The sequence below is a fragment of the Ascaphus truei genome, chromosome 1 (assembly GCF_040206685.1).
Source record: "Ascaphus truei isolate aAscTru1 chromosome 1, aAscTru1.hap1, whole genome shotgun sequence".
Taxonomy (NCBI): Eukaryota; Metazoa; Chordata; class Amphibia; order Anura; family Ascaphidae; genus Ascaphus; species Ascaphus truei.
This window is the reverse complement of record NC_134483.1, coordinates 31,678,867-31,698,766: the sequence shown is the minus strand read 5'-3', so window position 1 is coordinate 31,698,766 and position 19,900 is coordinate 31,678,867. Positions and strand designations below refer to the sequence as shown.

At 47.0% G+C, this 19,900-nt stretch overlaps 2 protein-coding genes across 10 annotated transcripts in view; one reads left to right on the top strand and one right to left on the bottom strand.

Moving 5' to 3' along the window:
- The window catches only part of HDHD2 (haloacid dehalogenase like hydrolase domain containing 2), a 65,231-nt gene extending 52,535 nt beyond the window's left edge, over positions 1 to 12,696 (top strand). For all 7 annotated transcript variants that reach the window (XM_075585828.1, XM_075585892.1, XM_075585882.1 and 4 more), the window contains 3 exons: positions 1,054 to 1,270; positions 11,216 to 11,279; positions 12,167 to 12,696. In XM_075585828.1, the coding sequence (XP_075441943.1) occupies positions 1,054 to 1,270; positions 11,216 to 11,279; positions 12,167 to 12,270 (385 nt within the window). In that variant the 3' untranslated portion in view covers positions 12,271 to 12,696. The remainder of the gene's footprint in view (positions 1 to 1,053; positions 1,271 to 11,215; positions 11,280 to 12,166) is intronic.
- Positions 12,697 to 14,718: 2,022 nt separating this feature from the next.
- The window catches only part of KATNAL2 (katanin catalytic subunit A1 like 2), a 53,499-nt gene continuing 48,317 nt past the window's right edge, over positions 14,719 to 19,900 (bottom strand). For all 3 annotated transcript variants that reach the window (XM_075585808.1, XM_075585793.1, XM_075585801.1), the window contains 3 exons: positions 17,591 to 17,753; positions 15,738 to 15,840; positions 14,719 to 15,452 (listed from right to left, as the gene is read on the bottom strand). In XM_075585808.1, the coding sequence (XP_075441923.1) occupies positions 15,313 to 15,452; positions 15,738 to 15,840; positions 17,591 to 17,753 (406 nt within the window). In that variant the 3' untranslated portion in view covers positions 14,719 to 15,312. The remainder of the gene's footprint in view (positions 15,453 to 15,737; positions 15,841 to 17,590; positions 17,754 to 19,900) is intronic.

Genomic DNA, 19,900 nt, shown 5'->3' with positions numbered 1-19,900 from the left:
ATAATGTATATATACCCTGTTCATTTATGTAACTGTATTTGTAACCATGTATTATTTGTTTTACTCTGTGCCCAGGACATACTTGAAAACGAGAGGTAACTCTCAATGTATTACTTCCTGGTAAAATATTTTATAAATAAATAAATAAATAATTGCTCAAAGATAGTAAACAAATCTATCTAAAGTCCAAAAACCTTCAAGATCCCAGGCAGGATGGGTTTTCTGAGGGGAAATAGTCTAATCCAGCGGTGCGCAAACTGTGGGGCGCGACCCCCAGGGGGGGCGCGACACTGCCGACGGGGGGCGCGGGGTTTACAGAGGCCCCGCGCGCTTCCCGAAGGCACTTAAATTAAGTGCCGGGGGAGCTGCAGGGCCTCTGTAAACCTAACTTACCGTGGCTCCGGCGGCTTCCTCCCTGCGGCGCCATGGCAACGCGGCGTCAAAATGACGCTGCGAGGTCATGTGACGTCACGTTGCTATGGCAACGTGACGTCATTACGCCGGAGCGCGGGTAAGTTGGAGTTGGGGGGGGCGCGGGAGTGAGGGGACAGCCGTCAGGGGGCGCAGGGAAAAAAGTTTGCGCCCCCCTGGTCTAATCAATTAGATTTATTTGACAAAGGTAATAGATGTAGCTTACCTAGTTAAGGCATTTGACACTGTCTCACATAAAATACCGATAAACAAACTGCAATGTTTTATATTGGACTCTAAGGTGGTAGAATGACTAATACATTGGTTGAAGGATAGGCGACAGAGTTGTGGTGAAGTTTTACAGCAGATTGGGAAGTTCTATGTACTACTTTAAGCAAGTTAAACAAAATTAAGACACATACTCAACTGAAACAAAAGCTGTGATGCTAAGAATGGTAATATAATACACCTGATCAACTGAAATCTTTATAAGCCATTATTTGAGAATTGTATCAGGCAGCACAATACTTCCGGAGCATAGGAAAATCCTGGCATTATTGGCACATAAATCATTGGCATATGTTGGTGCCATTTCCTGATGGGTTGATAACGTGCATCTTCTCTCTTCTCTGTAACTTTCAGGTTGGCATTGGATGGGGCTCCAATCATAGCTATCCACAAGTCACGGTATTACATGAAGAAAGATGGTTTAGCATTGGGTCCTGGGCCTTTTGTTACTGGGTTGGAATATGCCACGGGCACAAAAGCCACGGTGGTTGGAAAGCCAGAGAAGACTTTCTTCCTTGAAGCTCTGCGAAGTACCGGGTGTCACCCAGAGGAGGCTGTCATGATCGGGGATGTAAGTGAGGAGGGCTATCTGCATGCGTGTAGCAATGAATAATGTCCGTGGATAGGAGCACTCCCAATCCTGTTGTATAAGCGGCCACGGGTGCACGACCAGAGAAGTCCAGTGGCGATCCTTGTATGGAAAGAATCACAAAATTGTTGGCACTCACGGGGTCTTTAAGTGAAGAAATATAGCAATTTATTCAATAAAAAGATCAAGGTTTCGGTCCATTCTTGGACCTTTTTCAAGACAAAGAGTGGACCGAAACGTTGATCTTTAATAAAAATGGGCCACTGTGTTTTATGCATCAAGCGCCCAATCTTGGTGTTGAGATGACATTCAACAAGTGCTATATCTTTTCCCCCACATCCTACGAATTTCTTAAATGATGTATTCTGAAGAAGAAACAGGAAAATAATATTAACAGGTGTTTGCTAAGCTCCGAAATGGTGGACAATATGTAAGCTCCCACGGCAGTGGGGTAATGATCTTGGAGCTTTCTGAATAAAGCTTGTAAAGGCACGGTCTCTCATAGGAACAACGTGAACTAATGGCAGCTACTTCTGTAATATAATATATATATATATATATATATATATATATATATATATATATATATATGCAAATACAACTGTATACTCATCTGTATGTCATGCAGATGAGCATACAGTTGTATTTGCATATTTGCTTTCCTGTGGAGGGTTTTTGTCACTTTTTTTACTCACCATAACTTAACTCAGTATTATATATATATATATATATATATATATATATATATATATATATATATATATACACACATACACCAACGGCTTTCTTTTTTTTGTTGTTAAGGAACCCTAGAATTAGATTGTCAAATTCTAGGGAACCACAACCCTCAATCCCCCAACCTTCCCCCTCCCCCAACCTTCCACCACCCCCCTCACACTCCATCCCCCCCTCTCTGTTCCCACTTACACTCCCTGCCCCCCCTTACGTGCTCTCCCTCCCATTTCTCTCTCCCTCCCCCCTTTCTCTCTCCCTCCCCCCTTTCTCTCTCCCTCCCCCCCTTTCTCTCCTCCGTCTCCCCGTCTCTCTGTCTCAATTTTCCAAAAATCGGGTAATGGGTAACCGGGCAAAATGAACCATTTAGCCCGGCCGGTTACCTGGACGGCTCTTACCTGCTGCAGGGTGAGGACCGCGGCGACGTCATGGGAGCAGCAGCAGATGTCCTGGTGGCGGTGGCAGCAGAAATCCGTGTTCAGGCGGCAGGAGCAGCAGTAATACAGCACAACTGATGCCGGTGCGAGCCGGGGAACCATGTGACCGGTGCAGGAGCGTTCCTATTGGACAGCCAGGGAGGAGCTGGCTGTCCAATAGGAACGCTCCTGCTCCGGTCACATGGTTCACCAGCTCTATACAGCTGATGCTGGGGACTGTGTTCTGCTGCTCCCGTCGGCTGAACTAGGACTTCTGCTACTGTCACCACCAGCAGGACGTCTGCTGCTGCTCCAACGATGTCGCCATAGTCCTCCTCATCCTCCGCAGCGGTCTTCCTCACCCTCCGTCGTCGGCTGCAGGTAAGTGTTGAAGTCTTCAGCTGCTCAAAAATTACCCGGTACCGTTCCCAGCCCCTTGCTGCCAGGTCCAGGTAAGTTCCGGGTAGCTGAAAAAGTGCCGGGTACCGGGTAATTTCCGGGCACCGGGTAATTTCCGGGTACTCGGTGTGCTCGTCTCCAATCAGGAAGCGGACACGCAGGACTGAGCTAGGGATGCAGAATAACCAACTAGAGCCCAGGGACAGAGTCCTGTTGGAGTATCTGTAGTTGGTATGGAAGCAGGGGTCAGGGCTGGTGGCAGTGGTCCAATAAAAAGCAAAAGGTCAGGTCAGGCAGAAACCAACGAGGTCAGGGTCACGGTCCGAGGTCAGCAACAGGGGTATTCAAACAGACAAAAGGGTAAAGCGTGACAGCGAAGACAACGGGAACTGCAAAAGTTAGAACCTTGCCCGGCGACCCCCACCAGGAACTGCAGCCGTATATAGCAGGCTGCCAGTGCACAAAATGGCCAAACTGAGCAGAAAGGGCAGGCAACCTGGAAAACCCGAACCGCAGCAAAACCCATCACGGATCGAGCAGAATCCTTAGTCGGTACATCACTAACGGACACTCCCCCTCTCTCTCTCACACACACACACGGACCTCCCCTCAATCGCAAGCTGCCAGTAAAAGGGTAAAACCTATGAACAGATTAGCAGTGCCAACAAACCCAGGCTATTAAAATAAGACTCTGTGAATGCTCAGGGCCATTCAATCTCATGTGGGGTTAACATGATTTGGCGCACAATGCACGCTGCTTCTGCTCTATTGCTGATGCCATTACAGAGGACTGCTGAGTTTGGTGGTAACACTGAACTGCAGAATGGGGTTAATCGTACACATCCAAAAGAAGCTACGAGGTTACAAACCAGGCAGCAAAACCGTAGATTCATCTGTGGTGTGTTTATCAAACACTAAGCACTGGACAAGCGGTGTATTACCAACCGAACCAGGTCTGCCCAACCAAAGTCTCAGCCTCTCCATGACCGAGGCTGCAACCAGGTGAAACCTCCATGGGATTGCAACTTTAGAGTAGCACTTTTACCTATTTACATCCTAGAGATGGGCAAGATTGAATTATCAAACAAACTCCATCAAGAAGTCAATGAGATGGGTGCAAATCCTATATGGTAAAATAGGCAATACGATTCCGTGGTGAGACGAAATCAAAGGCAGCACTCCAAATGGGGGTCAAAAAAATATATTGTGGTTAACAAGACACCATACCGACGTTTCGGTCCGCAATCGGGACCTTTCTCGAGGAGTGCTGCCTTTGATTTCGTCTCACCGCGGTATCGTATTGCACATATATATACATATATAAATATATATATATGTATGTATGTTATATATATATATATATATATATATATATACAGTGCTCGACAAACCCGGTCGCCCACTCGCCAGGCGCGAACGGAAATTGGCCGGTGGCCAGCTACTTTTTTCCCCTGCTCTGCGCAATTTTTTTTTTTTTTTTAAATAAATAAATAAATAAAAATATCCTCCTGGCTGATTGGCCAATTGGTCGTGACGCGAAATGGAGCCCTTCTCTGCAGGGGTAAGTAATGGCTGCTCCCTGTCTCCTGCCCGCGCTTCCCCCCTCATCCCCTCCAGTCTCCGCTACTGTCGGGCAGGAGATGACAGCAGGGGATTTCCCCCCCTGTCCCACGGTTCCGCTCCTGTCCCTGTGGCTGCACGCGTGGGGCAGGAGATGACAGCGGGCGATGTCTCCCCCTCCCCTGTCCCGATTGCTCTCCGGTTCCGCTCCTTTCCCTGTGGCTGCTCGCATGGGGCAGGAGAAGGCATGGGGCAGGAGAAGACAGCGGGCGATGTTCCCCCCTCCCGTCCCGGTTGCCCCACGATCCCGGCTTTCCCCCAGTGCCCGTGGCTGCTCCCGATGCCAGCAGGGGTGTTCCCCTCGGTCCCCATGGCTGTCTCCGCTTCCCCCTCCCACAAATGTAAAAATAAATAAATAACAAAAAAATATCCTCCTGGCTGATTGGCCAATTGGCCGTGACGTGGAATGGAGCCCTTCTCTGCAGGGGTAAGTAATGGCTGCTCCTCGCGCGCTCGGTCCCTGTCTCCTGCTCGCGCTTCCCCCCTCATCCCCTCAGTCTCCGCTCCCTGTGGCTGCTCGCGCGGGGCAGGATATGACAGCGGGGGATTTCCACCCCGTCCCGCGTGTGCTCCGGTCCCGCTCCTGTCCCCGTGGCTGCACGCCCGGGGCAGGAGATGATAGCGGGGAATGTGTCCCCCCCCCCCCGAACCCGCTTCCCCTCTGGTCTCTGCTCCTGTCCCCGTGGCTGCTCGCGCGGGGCAGGCGATGACAGCAGGGGATTTCCCCTCCCCCGGTTCCGCTCCTGTGGCTGCACGTGCGGGGCAGGGGTGTTCCCCTCGGTCCCCGTGGCTGTCTCCACTCCCCCCCGACCCCCCCCCAACGAGAGAGAGTGTGTGTGTGTGTGTGTGTGTGTGTATGTGTGTGTATGAGAGAGAATGGTGTGTGTGTGTGTGTATATGTGTGTGTGTGTATATGAGAGAGAGAAAGAGAGAGAACGTGTAGGACACCAGAGGTACCCCCCCACTCCACCCACCCAGTCATCCCCCCACCCAGCCAGTCAGTCATCCCCCCACCCAGTCAGTCAGTCATACCCGCACCCAGTCAGTTAGTCAATAGTCAGTCACTCCCCCCCCCACCCAGTCAGTCACTCCCCCCCCCACCCAGTCAGTCACTCCCCCCCCCACCCAGTCAGTCACTCCCCCCCACCCAGTCAGTCAAAAGTCAGTCATCCCACCCCCCTGCCCCCTGCCCAGTCACCCCACCCAGTCAGACAGTCAGTAATCCCCACCCAGTCAGACAGTCAGTAATCCCCACCCAGTCACAGTCAGTAATCCCCACCCAGTCAGACACCCCGTCACCCCATCACCCCACCCAGTTACCACATCACCCCACCCAGTTACCACATCACCCCACCCAGTCACCCAATCCCCACACCCATTCACCCCATCCCCACACCCAGTCACCCCATCCCCCCACAGTCACCCTCTCTCCGTCTCTCACCCTCTCTCCGTCTCTCACCCTCTCTCTCTCTCTCTGTTTCTCGCTCTCTCCCTCCCTCTCCCCCTCCCTGTCTCTCTCTCACCCTCTCTCTGTCTCTCTCTCACTCTCTCTCACCCTCTCTCCGTCTCTCTCTCACCCTTTCTCCGTCTCTCTCACCCTCTCTCCGTCTCTCTCTCACCCTCTCTCATCCTCTCTCCGTCTCTCTCTCACCCTCTCCGTCTCTCCCACCCTCTGTCCGTCCCTCTCTCACCCTCTCTCCATCTCTCTCTCACCCTCTCTCCGTCTCTCTCTCACCCTCTCTCCGTCTCTCTCTCACCCTCTCTCTGTCTCTCCGTCTCTCTCACCCTCTCTCCGTCTCTCTCACCCTCACTCCGTCTCTCTCACCTTCTTTCCGTCTCTATCACCTTCTCTCTCACCCTCTCTCCTGTCTCTCTCACCCTCTCTCTCCGTCTCTCTCACCGTCTGTCTCACCCTCTCTCTCCGTCTCTCTCCGTCTCTCTCACCCTCTCTCTCCGTCTCTCTCACCCTCTCTCTCCGTCTCTCTCACCCTCTCTCTCCGTCTCTCTCACCCTCTCTCTCCGTCTCTCTCACCCTCTCTCTCCGTCTCTCCACCCTCTCTCTCACCCTCTCTCCGTCTCTCTCACCCTCTCTCTGTCTCACCCTCTCTCTGTCTCACCCTCTCTCTGTCTCACCCTCTCTCTGTCTCACCCTCTCTCTGTCTCACCCTCTCTCTGTCTCACTCTCTCTCTCAATCTGGATCTGGATATTTTATTTACCCTGTATATCTTAACTGCCCTATACAACACCGAAATAACTTATACTGCTTTCTTCCAGATCTGACTCAAGCTTCACACGGAAGACATCGGAACCCCCCCTAACCCAGAAGACAGGTAGGGAACACCTCCCCTCCAATGTATAACATTGCGGGAATGAGCGTACCTGGACTTTGAGGGTCTGCGGATCAGGTAAGATCCCAGGCGGGATTGCTGCTTTAAATATTGTGAAGCAGGGGCATCAAGGCACTAGTTAAGGGGTTCAGGAAACTAGTCATTCACATCTGGCTTTTTTTTCTAGATTCGACATTTATACACACACACACACACACACACACACACACACACACACACACACACACACACACTAATTGTAGTATAATGTAATACAATAAATAAACTTATGTCAAAAACGAATGTTCTTACTAGGAATTTATTAAATTTATTTCATTTATGGTTTTTTTAAAATGCGGGACTGGGGGCGGGATTGGAGGCGGGGTAGGGGGCGGGACTAGAGGCGGGGTTGGGGCGGGACTAGGTGGCGAGTAGATTTTTTTGGTTCGGCGAGTAGATTTTTGGGTGATTTGTCAAGCACTGTATATATATATATATATATATATTGTATGTGTATATATATATATATATATATATATATATATATATATATATATGCTACATCCAATATGACAAAATATATAGTGATTAGTATATAGTTAAATACTTCAATAATAATATTATTCTCATGAGTAGGGGTCATTTAGTTAAACCCTTTGGCCAAAGCGCTATAAGCCTGCAAGCCAACGTCAAGGCATAACCAAATAGAGGGACCTGCAAATTTGGTTATGCCTTGATGTTGGCTTGCAGGCTTATAACGCTATTGAAGTATTTAACTATATACTAGTTACTAAAGATTTTGTCAAATTGGATGTAGCATTGGGCTTTTCTGTCTTATGTTTTATACAAGATTGGATTAGCAAAATCCAAATTTGCCCATCTTTATTTATAGCAGGATGTAAATAGGTACAACTGTGACTCTATAAAAGGTGCAATCCCATGCAGCCGGCCAAACAACCACCTTTCTGTAACCAATTTACCAATCTAATTGCCTTCCTTGGTGCAATCTAACTATACTAAGAGCAAAGATCTGCCTTTTGTCTTTCTGGAACTGAATTTACAAATTGAGTCTCTTGGGGGCCTCTGAGTGGGGAAGTTTTTATTGATCAAGTGTTTTCTTATCAGAGATGGAGGCTCAAGGTGTGCAAACTCATTACATATTGGTGACAAAGTTATTAATGACCCAGCTATGACCCCTTAAACTTGTCACTGCCATTAATAGTAAGGTGACCAGGTGTCCCGGTTTTATGGGCTCTGTCCTGACTTTTGGGGTGCTGTCCCGGGTTTTGGATCCCTCTGGCGAGCGCCGCCTGCACATGCGTGAAGAGCGTTTGCTGACCGCGCATGCACGATCAGCACTTGCTGGCTGCTCGTGCGTAAGCGCGACCGGCAAACGCCGTTCACGCATGCGCAGTCGGCAAGTGCCGATCGTGCACGCACACGAGCAGCCGGCAAGTGCAGATTAGGCATGCGCGGTAACCAGCGCTCTTCGCGCGGTTTTTGCCGGGACAAATATGGTCGCCCTAATTACTACACTTCCCCTTGGAGGGGTTACCCTGTGATTTGAATGTTTCTAAAGGAAGCCAAAGATACTGATACTGATTGTTAGAAAAATACATTGACGTGCTCCATGAGTCTGCCCGTAGGTTCCCTTTTTGTGCTGGTGGGAAAACATTACTAAGTTTAGCAGCGAGTTTCCTATTTGGCCATTGCCGACCTGACTAATAACTCAGCCCACAGTCTGATGTGCAACAGTGACCTCTTGTGGCTGATGCTGGCAATTGAAACCTATCAGCAGTGCAGTTGTGTACAGTACAGAAGTTGGTTGTGCTTTGCTCAGTTGTGCTATAGCTGCCTTTACTGTTCTGGTTTTGCTGTGAAGTTTTATGCCGTCGACATTGTTTTCTTTCTTTCTTCAAGCCACCAATGGTAAGACTGCCCAGGGTAGGGGAAGTGTGGGAAAAGGAACATGTCGCATTATATAAAAATACTAAGCATCTATATACGCTACAGCCTCTCACATTTTTTATTTTCGTTAAAATAAAACTCCAATGTTGTTTGTTTCCAATGACAAATAAACAAGTATTTAATTGCACCAGCCTCATTGCTAGCACGAGAGGAGCATTTGAGAGATAGACCCCCAGGTATGCGGTAATTGGAATAGTTTGCCACCAAGTAAAAATATACCCATACTAAGGCTAAGGCCCCGCTCCCAGAGTCGGCGCACCCGCACTGCTGACAGGCGGTGCGCTGAGATACACAGACCGCGATATGCGGTCTGTAGGGAGCGGGAGCCGGAGCGGGAGGTGGGCGGGTGGTGGGCGGTTTGACAGGGAGGGGGGGCGTGGCTTGAGCGGAGAGACCCGCTACTCTCCCCCCCCTCCCTCCACGGACTCGGGCTGGAGCTGGAAAGGTAAGTTTAAACACACACACGCAGGCACTCATTCATACACGCGCACACACACACACAGGCAGGCACTCACGCACTCATACACACACACGCGCGCACACACAGACAGGCACTCACGCACTCATACACACACACGCGCGCACACAGGCAGGCACTCACGCACTCATACACACACACACACACAGACAGAGGCAGGCACTCACGCACTCGGGCACACACATACACACACAGACAGGGACACACACACAGACAGGCACTCACCTGCTTTCACGCCACACTCCTCCCCGCTCCCCGAAGCCTCTCCTCCTCCCGAAGCCTCCCCTCCCCTCCCCATTGGCTCACAGCCACACACGTCACGCGTCAACGCTAGGAAACACCATTCTGTGGTGTCTCCTAGCGGCTGACGCGCCACAGCGTGTAGTCAGCTGTGCAGCCAGGGGGGACCGGGACCGGCTCGCGAGGATTCCCCTGCTGGTGGGGAACTCGCTACATTGCCGCCCGCGCCAACGAGCGCAGCGGGACCGAGGCCTTAGGGCTGCCAGGTGGCTTCTCCAAAAATACTGGATCCAATGGTGAAAGGTTTTTGAGACACACTTTTGACACCCACCCACCTCTCTCACCGCTCCATGCTGTTTCCTCTCCTTGGCTCCAACCCCAGGCTCCTGACACCTCTTCTTGATTGCATTACCCAGCAGCCAATCAGGGTGGAGGAAGCTTCCTAGCCACCTAGCAATAGCCCTGCTCTCTTCTGCTCAGAGACATCCTGCGACCCCCCCTCCCCCCCAAGCCGGTCAGGTCACTATGTCCAAATAGGTAATACCGGTATACACATACAGGTCTAGTATTGCCTCTCAGTTTTTACTGGACAGTGTCCAAATTCAGCACAGTCCGGTTCAATGCTGGACACCTGGCAATCCTACTCATACTGATTATAAAATTAATTTTTCAATACAAGCCACAGAAGTAAAGCTGGATCTAAGCAATGTGTGAGATTATACCAGTCTGGTGACCAGAGGATAGAGGGACTCTTGAATGAAAAGCTGCTGCAGATATAACACACAAATGCATGTTCCCCAGGCTCGTTCGTTACCTTTATCCCATATTTATTATTGATTAACATACTCGTATGTTCATTTTTGGTGTGAGGAGAAGGTCAATAATTGTAGTTATTGTGTAAATCTAAGCCAATGTGCCTTTATTTATTGCGATGCAGCAAATTTCCTTTAAACCTAATTTTGAGGAGCGGCTCAGTGAGTAACGACACTGACTGGCACTGAGTTTGAAGCAGGGGAACCTGGTTCAATTTTTGGTGTCGGCTTCTTGTGACCTTGGGCAAGTCACTTTATCTCCCAGTGCCTCAGGCACCAAAAACATAGATTGTAAGCTCCACGAGGCAGGGACTGTGCCTGCAAAATGTCTCTGTAAAATACTACGTAAAACTAGCAGCTCTATACAAGTACATGCTATTACTATTATTATTATTAAGGCCACGAGCCTGTCTGGGATTTCTTTACATTGTGCTTATTTTTACAGAATTTGATCTGGGGGCCCCTAAGGCTAAAGCTGTATGATTTTCTGCTCAGGAGACCCCCTGGTTATCTAGATAATTACCGTGTTAGTTGCCGGCGCCCGTGCTGGGAAAACAATATGGTCGTTTTAAATTTCCCGGGAATCCACAGGCCGACAGGAAGTCGTAAAGACATCAGTTTGGGCTTCTTATAGCGAATGCGCAGCAGCCACCTTGGCCTGACCGTGGGGGACACCGGCAATTATCTCGGTAACCAGGGGTCGCCCGAAGGTTGCGTTTTGGGGACTCCCCTCATTCCAAGTATGTAAAAACGTTATGTATACGTATGTAGCTACTTTAAAGCTATAATGCCCAAGCTGGGGATTTGACACTGAGCACGTGCATTATATTTTCCTCCCTATTATCTGTGCGTCCACTATCTCTGTCCAAGATCATTCCAGCCATGCCACGACCCCATGTGTGGGTAATCTCTCTCTCTATCTCTTTTTGTTTAGGATTGTAGGGACGATATTGGCGGAGCACAGAATGCTGGGATGCTCGGGATACTAGTTAAAACTGGTACGTGTATTGATATGCTGTGCAAGACTGATAATGAAATTAGTGTTGTGTTATTTTAATTAACCAAAACCCCATTTTACCCATCAATCAGTGTCTGGCTTGTGACCGACCACCACTACAGAAATGAGTAACCAACTACAAACTCGTGAGTCCAAAAGAATAAAATATTGGTCTCCGAGTGTGTGTACGGATTCTTTACTGAATCCAGGCTTTGTTGTACAACACATGTAATTTGCCCTGTTGTAGCAGCCTCCTTAATAAATCGGATCATCGCCTTTAAAGCCGCACTAAAGTCGCAGTCTCTGTTATTTGTTTTGACTATAGTTTTGAAGCAGGGGGTCTCCGAAGCTGGACTGTGTTAATTTCAGCAGCGGTGACCCCTTGCATCCCGAGATACTTAACTCCGTAGGGGGTGCCGGTATCGCCTTCATGTTTAAATGTCCCTCGTCACGCTGGCCAATGGGAAGCCGCAAGGGATGAAATCACTGCTTCCTATTGGCCTGCAGGACATTTAAACATGGAGATACCGGCACCCCCTATGGAGGTAAGTATCTCAGAATGCAAGGGGTCCCCACAGCTAAAATTAACACGGTTCATTACAAAGATGAAGGAAACAAACTGCAACTTGTCGTGCTGCTTTAAATGTAAAAACACTGAGCTAGGTGGAAAAATCGGAACCCACCTTCCACCTCTTTTTACTCTCTTCTCCTTAGTATACTGTAGGTCTTGAAATGCTCTGTCCTGCCCATTCTACACCAGGTGGGAAAAGCCAAACTATCACCAAAATGTTTCTCGCTTCCGGGTGTACGCAGTTGACCAAACGTTCTTTGGAAACCATCTAGAAGACGTGTATATACACCGAGTTCCTTTTCTCTCTCTTCTAACAGGAAAATACAGGTCAGGCGATGAAGATAAAATAAACCCGGCCCCTTATCTAACCTGTGACGACTTTCCACAGGCTGTGGATTATATTCTGAAGGATATGCTATAGGAAACGGCCACTGAAGAACGACAATGTGAGACACCGACATGCGATTTGGTATTAATTTTAAACTACACACCTTCTCCTGATAAGGAGTAATAAAGAAACGCGTTTCGCTTGAGTAATATAGTTGAAAAATAGCTCATCCTTTTGCCGTATGAAAGGTATGTTGCTAAATGAACGAGTGTTTGAAATGTTACTTTTGTCTAACGGTGAAGGACCATCAAACACATTACTACAACACAATTACTTTAACCCATTCGTTGCCAATTAATGCATTGCTGACCACTCTGGCAATAACACAGTTAAGGAAATATATATATGCAATGGTGCTAGGTGATCTACTGTGCTATAAAAGTGCAAAGTTTTGCTTCTATTTATATACAACAGTGAAATGTGTCCACCAGAAATACTGTGATATAGTATAAAACTCATGTAATCAAATGTGAATAAAACTATTCTATATGTATAAAATCAATCTTGTCCTATGTATAGATTTTTTGTATAGATAACATATACAATTACAGAAGAAATCCAAATGAACGCTCACAAAAAGGGATTCGAAAGTCTCAAATGCCAGCCATAAGGCTATGTAGAGATAAAACGTTGGCGTGTCCAATTGCAGGTGATTAGTCCCAGAAAAAATAGATGTTCACAATAGTTTCAATTGGGTGCGACCGCTTCCATCATCAAAAAAACAAAAAGAGATGCTCCATAGTAAAGTATTGTTTTAATAATAAAAATGTGTGAAGGTAAAAAAAAAAAAGCATTGTGCTCACAAAGCTGCCATCTTTAAATCGCATACTAACCTCCAGCGATCTGCTACAAACTGCTCCGCACCGTTTCCTTCTGAATATGGATCCGGTGTGTAGAAGTCGGCGTTGCAGACTGCTAGAGGTTGGCTTTACCTTCACACATTTTATTATCAAAACAATATTTTACTATTGAACACACGCTCTCTTTTTGTTTTTTGTCGCAGATAAATGGTTTTTGTGGCGCACACTTGTGTCGTATGCTAGAACAGTTTCTTACATCTTGTGCAGAAAGTTACACCGCTTTCGATCTCGCGGACCCTTCTGGCGCAAGTAAACGGCGTAAAGGATGAGGCGCAGTGACGCAGATTGTAGTACGGCTCATTATTCAGATGCAGCAGCCGATATTGAACCCGCTGACGTGCACGGTCGCACAGTAGCCCCGCCATTTCCGTGCGCGGCTAATCTTTTGAAATGGGGTATTCTCCTATTCCCCCTCTGGTGTGTTGTGTCCAGCACATTGGCGGGAACAACGGCTGCCAGATTTGTAATCTCCGCGCCGTGATAATTTCCTGGGTTTTGGGGGGGGGGGGGTTCCGACTGGAAATAATACACAACTACTTTTTATTGAATTGGGCAAAAAGCGTGCACTTTTTTTTCTGTGGGAAAAGCTCAGAAAATATTTGCGCTGCCGAGGTCGCGTTAATTTGAATAGGGATCTGACACAGCAATCTCTTTATTTTCCAGTTTTCTTTGAAGGAAAGTAACATTTTAAAGGTCCATTAACACCATTAGCCGGGAAAGAGGTGGCAGGGAGGTGTGGGTGAGAGCAGGTGTGGCGGGAAAGAGGTGGCAGGGAGGTGTGGGTGAGAGCAGGTGTGTATATGGCTGGGTCCAGGGTTAGGAGAGAGATCCCCAGCTGCGAGTAGAGAGAGAGGAGAATAGAGGATTTGTGGAATTGCTTTTTATTGAGGGGTGTAGGAATTCTTGGGAAAGAGGTGAATACATAGTGGTGCAGTGTATGGGCACATAAGTAGGTGGGCAACTCCAGTCCTGAAGGGCCACCAACAGGTCAGGGTTATATGAGATCCCTGCTTCAGCACAGGTGGCTCAGTCGAAGACTGCACACACTGTTTTATGAATGGAGAGCTTCATACGTGCTTGTACTTGTCAGATTGTCATGAAAACATGGTCACAGAAGATGAGACAACCTGCAAATTGTCCTTAACTGGAGTTGGCTACCCCTGTTCTAATGTCTCTGTAGACTAACCAGACAAGGAAGGTATATCCAGTCACCAGTGCTGACAACTGAAACAGGAACTCTTCAATGTCTCCATAATAGAACACTAAAAGGTTTTACAAATGTTTAGAAATCTATACCACAGGAGGTCAATGTATTTTGGGAGGTTTGCAGCAGCAATCCCATCCACTTTGGATATCTATTTATAGAATTTGAACCAGAAGTCCTCCGGGGCTGGACCCCTATTTTTCTTCGCTCCGGCGACACCACGGCTCCCAATACCTACCGGTTTAGTTTCTGGTATTCATGTATTTTAAAGATGGTGCCCACAGTCATCCACTAGGAAGCTGCAACATCACCACCCGATGACAATGCGGCTTCCTATTGGTCAGATTTGGCCGTTATGTTGATTTTCCCAAAGTGAGAGAAAACACTGGCAACTGAACAGGTAAATATCATCTCTGGAAGCGGGTGGACGTGTATGTTTATTAAAATAATTAGCAAAAGAGGCAGTGCGTACATAAGCAGTGTTTATAGAAGCAGCCATACATGAATGATGGAACATTTTACCATGTTTTATGCCCGTTGACCAAGCATAAGGACTGCACTCTGTATATACAGCAGGGTTCACTTTATCCATCATTGACAGAAGCAACATGGTTGAAAATCATAATTTGAACAGATTGTATGGTCACGTCATGTACTGGCAGAACACACAATGTAACCCTCACACAGCCTTGTAGCCTGAAGTCTGGCAATAGTGTGTCTGCCTCTATTACTGCTCAATAATGATGCATCTCAGAAATGATCTGTGGATGTGTCTGCCTGGCTGCTGTCATCCTTTCTTCTTGCTGCTTTACTTCCTGCAGGCCAATTATCAACCAATCTTTCCTTGGGAAACCCCCAAAAAGACTAGTTATTTCTTAACGTCACATTTCTTTAAAAAAAAAAAAAAAAAACCCCAGTCTCTTTGGTAGTGTGTCCAAGCTCAAGTAGAGTTTGGGAGTGGGGGGCAGTTGTCTTTTTGGTATTAACAGTTTTGTTATAAACCACATCCTCTCACACAGACTCGAATTCCTTCTGCCAGGCTATGTATTTCTGCATTAAGCTCTTAGCTGAGGGCTTGGTGTGAGCTATGACATCCAGGAAGTCAGAAGACGTGACGGTGTCCAGGCGGATCGCTGGCAGATCTTTGCGGTCTGATGAAGAGTAGAATGGAACAAATAAAAATCACGTTTATTTGCACTAAGCTTCATAAATGTGAGCCTGCATGCTCCTCCTAACCACACACCATGGGCCGTAGTGGAATATTCTTACCCGCTGCTGATTTTTACAAATGTCACAATGATTAAAAATTCAGGAACGTGAATAAATCTCTCTTCATGAGCCAAATAACTACATATCACACACGGACTAGGGCATATTTACATTTTTCCGATTCTTGTACTGATGTGCAGTATACATGGGGACAATGCTATGCATACCTGACTGATGATTTTCAAGCGCGTTGAAGATTTTTCTTACAGGTCGCATGGCGGCCTCCTTGCACACTAGTTTAATGTCTGAGCCGGAGTAGCCTTCTGTCTCCTAAACACAAGATCACGTGCATTTTACATCTATGGAGAACAGTCTTAAAGCAGCATTGCCCTCTACTTGCCTTAAACAAAAAATGGTTTCTTTTCTTTTTTTACCATTATGTCCTCTTGCAATGGACTTTATCAAAGCTATCCTGTATCCCATGCTGGAGATACCGTATCACTGCCTGACCATTTTCCTACCAAGAAATAGATCAGCACAACATAAACTAATAGTTTGTGTTGTTTTGGGGGGTAGGGCAAAACCTCTAAAACACCACGAATGTAACATTGGTGAGCCAATGACTTGATAGAACAAGGACTGGGTGCTGGCAGATGGGACCTGCAATGCACCTTTAATGACCCTGGCATCAAAAGTGTTAAGGTGCAGTCACCCGTAAAAGAAGATTGGAATTTGCAGAGACACCAAGTCGCATACCACGTTCTCTGTCTACAACCTACAACTGTATTTTCAGGCATTAATATTGGTCTATGTACAACTCGCATTGTTTTACTCTGGGAGTCCGTTAGTGGGCTCATACACAAATGAGTGAAGAATGCTGCCTTATACCCCAAATGTTGCATTCAGGTCTGGGTTATATATAAAAGGGGTTGTTGAAGGGGTGGGGGGGGGGGGTGAAATCCTTCTTTAAGATTGCAATAAGTGCATTTCCAGGCAAAATAATAATAATTTTTGCATAGGTTTACACCTCCCCATATTCATTAACCCTTATCACAAGTCCAAACCATGCAAATACGGTTTCTGCACAGTTTGCCTGCAAAACAAATTTTTCCCATGCTCGGCATTAAGCTGTGAGTTTGCATATTGCTCAAAAAAGTCAGGTACTGGAGGTCAAACAGGTCTTAGAGTTGAATGGAAAGGCCCAGTATAGTATTAAAATAGAAGCCTATTATAAGACTTCCCAATTAAGACTGTAACCATGACTAAAAGGACAATAAATGTGATCTGATCAATCCTATTGCGTACATTGTGTTCTAACGTTGCACTGTTATCTGAACCAGTATGGAGCCTGCAGAACAGCAACGCATTTCTACATTTTCTCTTGATATATGGACGTCCCTTTTGCATCTTACGTAGCCCCCCACCCCCCTTGGTTTGGGAAGAAACACACAAAACGCAAGTCATCAACGTTATCCTTAGTCATTTCAAAACCTTCGTCAACAAGTATATAATGTCTAACAAATGTCAATTTTGTTTCCTTCTAACTAACTTGACCGTTTTTTTAAGCATTAAGAAGTAGTGATCGAGACAATGCAGAACATGAAAACGGTTCGGTTAGTGCAGAACGTTTCTTATTTATTACCTCATAGTCTAAAACCTTTTCAGAAACCGTGGTGCATAATGTTGTAAATGACTCCGTGTACCTGCAACCTATCTCCTTCCCTTTAAACGCAGTAGCTACGCCATATTGATCTTGCTAATTTTTCTATTTCTAGGGGAGATTGCTTTTGGCGAAGCAGTCATTGATTGCGAGTGCTGGATGGGCCATGGCGCTCTGGTGCCACGGACCCTCCGGCACCCAAATGTTAATGGATGGATACGGCGTCTCTATTGCCAATTCATACTGTAGCTCTTAGGTGAGTGGGCTGGAGATATGGTTGTGAAAGACCAGAAATTTTCCATGTCTTTATTGGAAGTAATATGAGTTGTGACAACTGTTTTATAGTGATCATTCAGTTAACTAGTAATAGTCGGATGGACTCTGCTTCCATTTAAAAAAGGGAGAAGATGTTCCTTTTACCTCTCCCAGCATACTGTATTCCAGGTCCGTCCTCAGCTCTACTCCTCCGCTGTTACTTACAGGAGGCAGCCAGTGCTGAATCATCGCCTGTCTCGCTTCTTTACTGGGCAAATCCACCAGAATCCTCTTCTCCAAGCGCCGTAACATAGCATAGTCCAGCTCCCTAGGACGGGAAACATTAGATGTGATCAGAGGTAGCTTAGTGGGGAGAATGCTGTCTTTTAAGCAGGTGGACCCAGTTCGAATCCCAGTGTCCGGTCTTGTGATCTTGGACAAGTCCCTGTATTTCCCTGTGCCTCAGGTAACAAAATTGTAACTGTAATCTCTTTAGGGACTCATTGTTCCTGCAAAGTTGTATGTACAGTGCCGTTTACCTAGTTGCCTGCATTATACGAGCAAAATATAATTTTATTATCAGATCAGTAATTGCTCTGTGTAACCACACTCTCTACCATGTGTCATGGTTTATTATTCATCAGCTGCAATGTGTTTTCTATAACTCTTATCCCAGATGGCAGCACCTCCAATATAAGGGGGCACTACTTTGAGGGTACATGCTTGCGTAGAGTTTATCTGAGCCTCGTTCCTCAAAATAGTCCTCGTTACATTTGTCTCACTGCAAAGTCTTCAAGTTGCCACTGAAAGGCTTATTTACAGGGCGTTTATATCCAAGGTTCAACTTTCAAACCAAAATAGATAACAGAGCATTTGTAGCTGGAATATGAGCCCTGTACTCATCAGTGGCGTTAATTACCTCTGCAACACCCCCCCCCCCCCTTTAAATAGGATCTGGCACTACATAATCTTCAACTCCAACAGTGTCATGCTAGATCTAGCATGAAGAATGGATGGAGGGTCCCCCATTTCACTGTAGCACAATGTTGATGCTTTGTCATGTTGCTTAGTTACTGGCCAGACTAACAGCTGCCCTAATGAGATACTCAATCCATATACTGCACGAGAATATGTTTAGATTTAGAGGTTGGGCCGCACAAACACAAAGCTTTAGAACAGTGTTTCCCAACTCCAGTCCTCTGGGAACCCCAACAGGTCAGGTCTTAAGGATATCACTGCTCCAGCACAGGTGGGTCAATCAGCGGCTCAGTTATTTTGACTGAGCCACCTGTGCTGGAGCAGGGATATCCTTAAGGCTGCGGTTCCAGTGCATTGGGCGTGCGCTCTGCGCACAAGCACCGCCCCCCAATCAGTCCGGTCCCAGTACCTGCCTCCGCACAGAAGGTGCAGCCACGGTCTACGACGAGTTCTCTCAAATACAAAAAAAAATTGTATTTGGAACTCGCGACGGAGGCGTGGCCACGTCCCCGCCGGCAGTTCAGCCAATGAGGCCGAACCAGCCGCGTGAGGTCATGGCCACGCCCCCACAAACCCCCGCCACGCCCCCTCCAGTCACAATCTCCCTCTCTCCAAAGATCGCGGTGAAGCGCTGTGTACGCGCCGCCCCTCCCCTGCTGGGCGCGCGTGCTACAGTGCTGACTGGGACCGCGGCCTAAGACCTGACCTGTTGGGAAACACTGCTTTAGAAGAAGAAGAAAACGTGGCGCCTTTCCCTTAGTCCTTTAGCAAACTTGTATTCCAGTTTTGCACAAACGTTAAATGGTTTGTTAGCTGGAAAATAAACAGCTAGTAAACAAGATATTATTTCCATTAAGAAAATATTTGCAAAACGAGTTGTAAAACAAGGACGTTTGGCAAAAATGCTTCAAAGGGAGGCTTCGCGGAGCTGTGACTGAAAGGGCAACTCCTCTTTAGGAATAAAGTCCCATAGAAGCAGTTGCATGTTCCATTATTAATTATCTTAAATAAGGAATGGGAAACTCCAGTCTTCAAGGGGTCACCAACAGGTCAGGTTTTCAAGATATTCCTGCTTCAGCAAAGATAGCTCAATCCGTGTCTCAGTCAAAGACGGAGTGAGCCACCTGTGATGAAGCAGGGATATCCTGAAAACCTGACCTGTTGGTGGCCCTTGAGGACCGGAGTTGCCCGCCCCTGGATTAAGTGCAGGGGATTGGCACAGTTTTATTTGTACAAATCAGACAAGTAAAATTATTTGTAATAATGATGTAAGCGTTTGAATTCCTGGTAACGGAGTACATCAGTGTTAGAGTTAGGGGTAGGCGTGGTAACCAAATATTTGGACTGTTTAGGAAGTCCTCTTTTGTGATGAGATGCAGAAAAAAAGGCAGTGCACTGCCAAAAAAACAGGAGGAGGCTCACAGGGGAATTAAAATGATTTATTCCATAAGTGGATCCAACATGACCCCCGAAGCAGCAACACAGGTGACACACCTA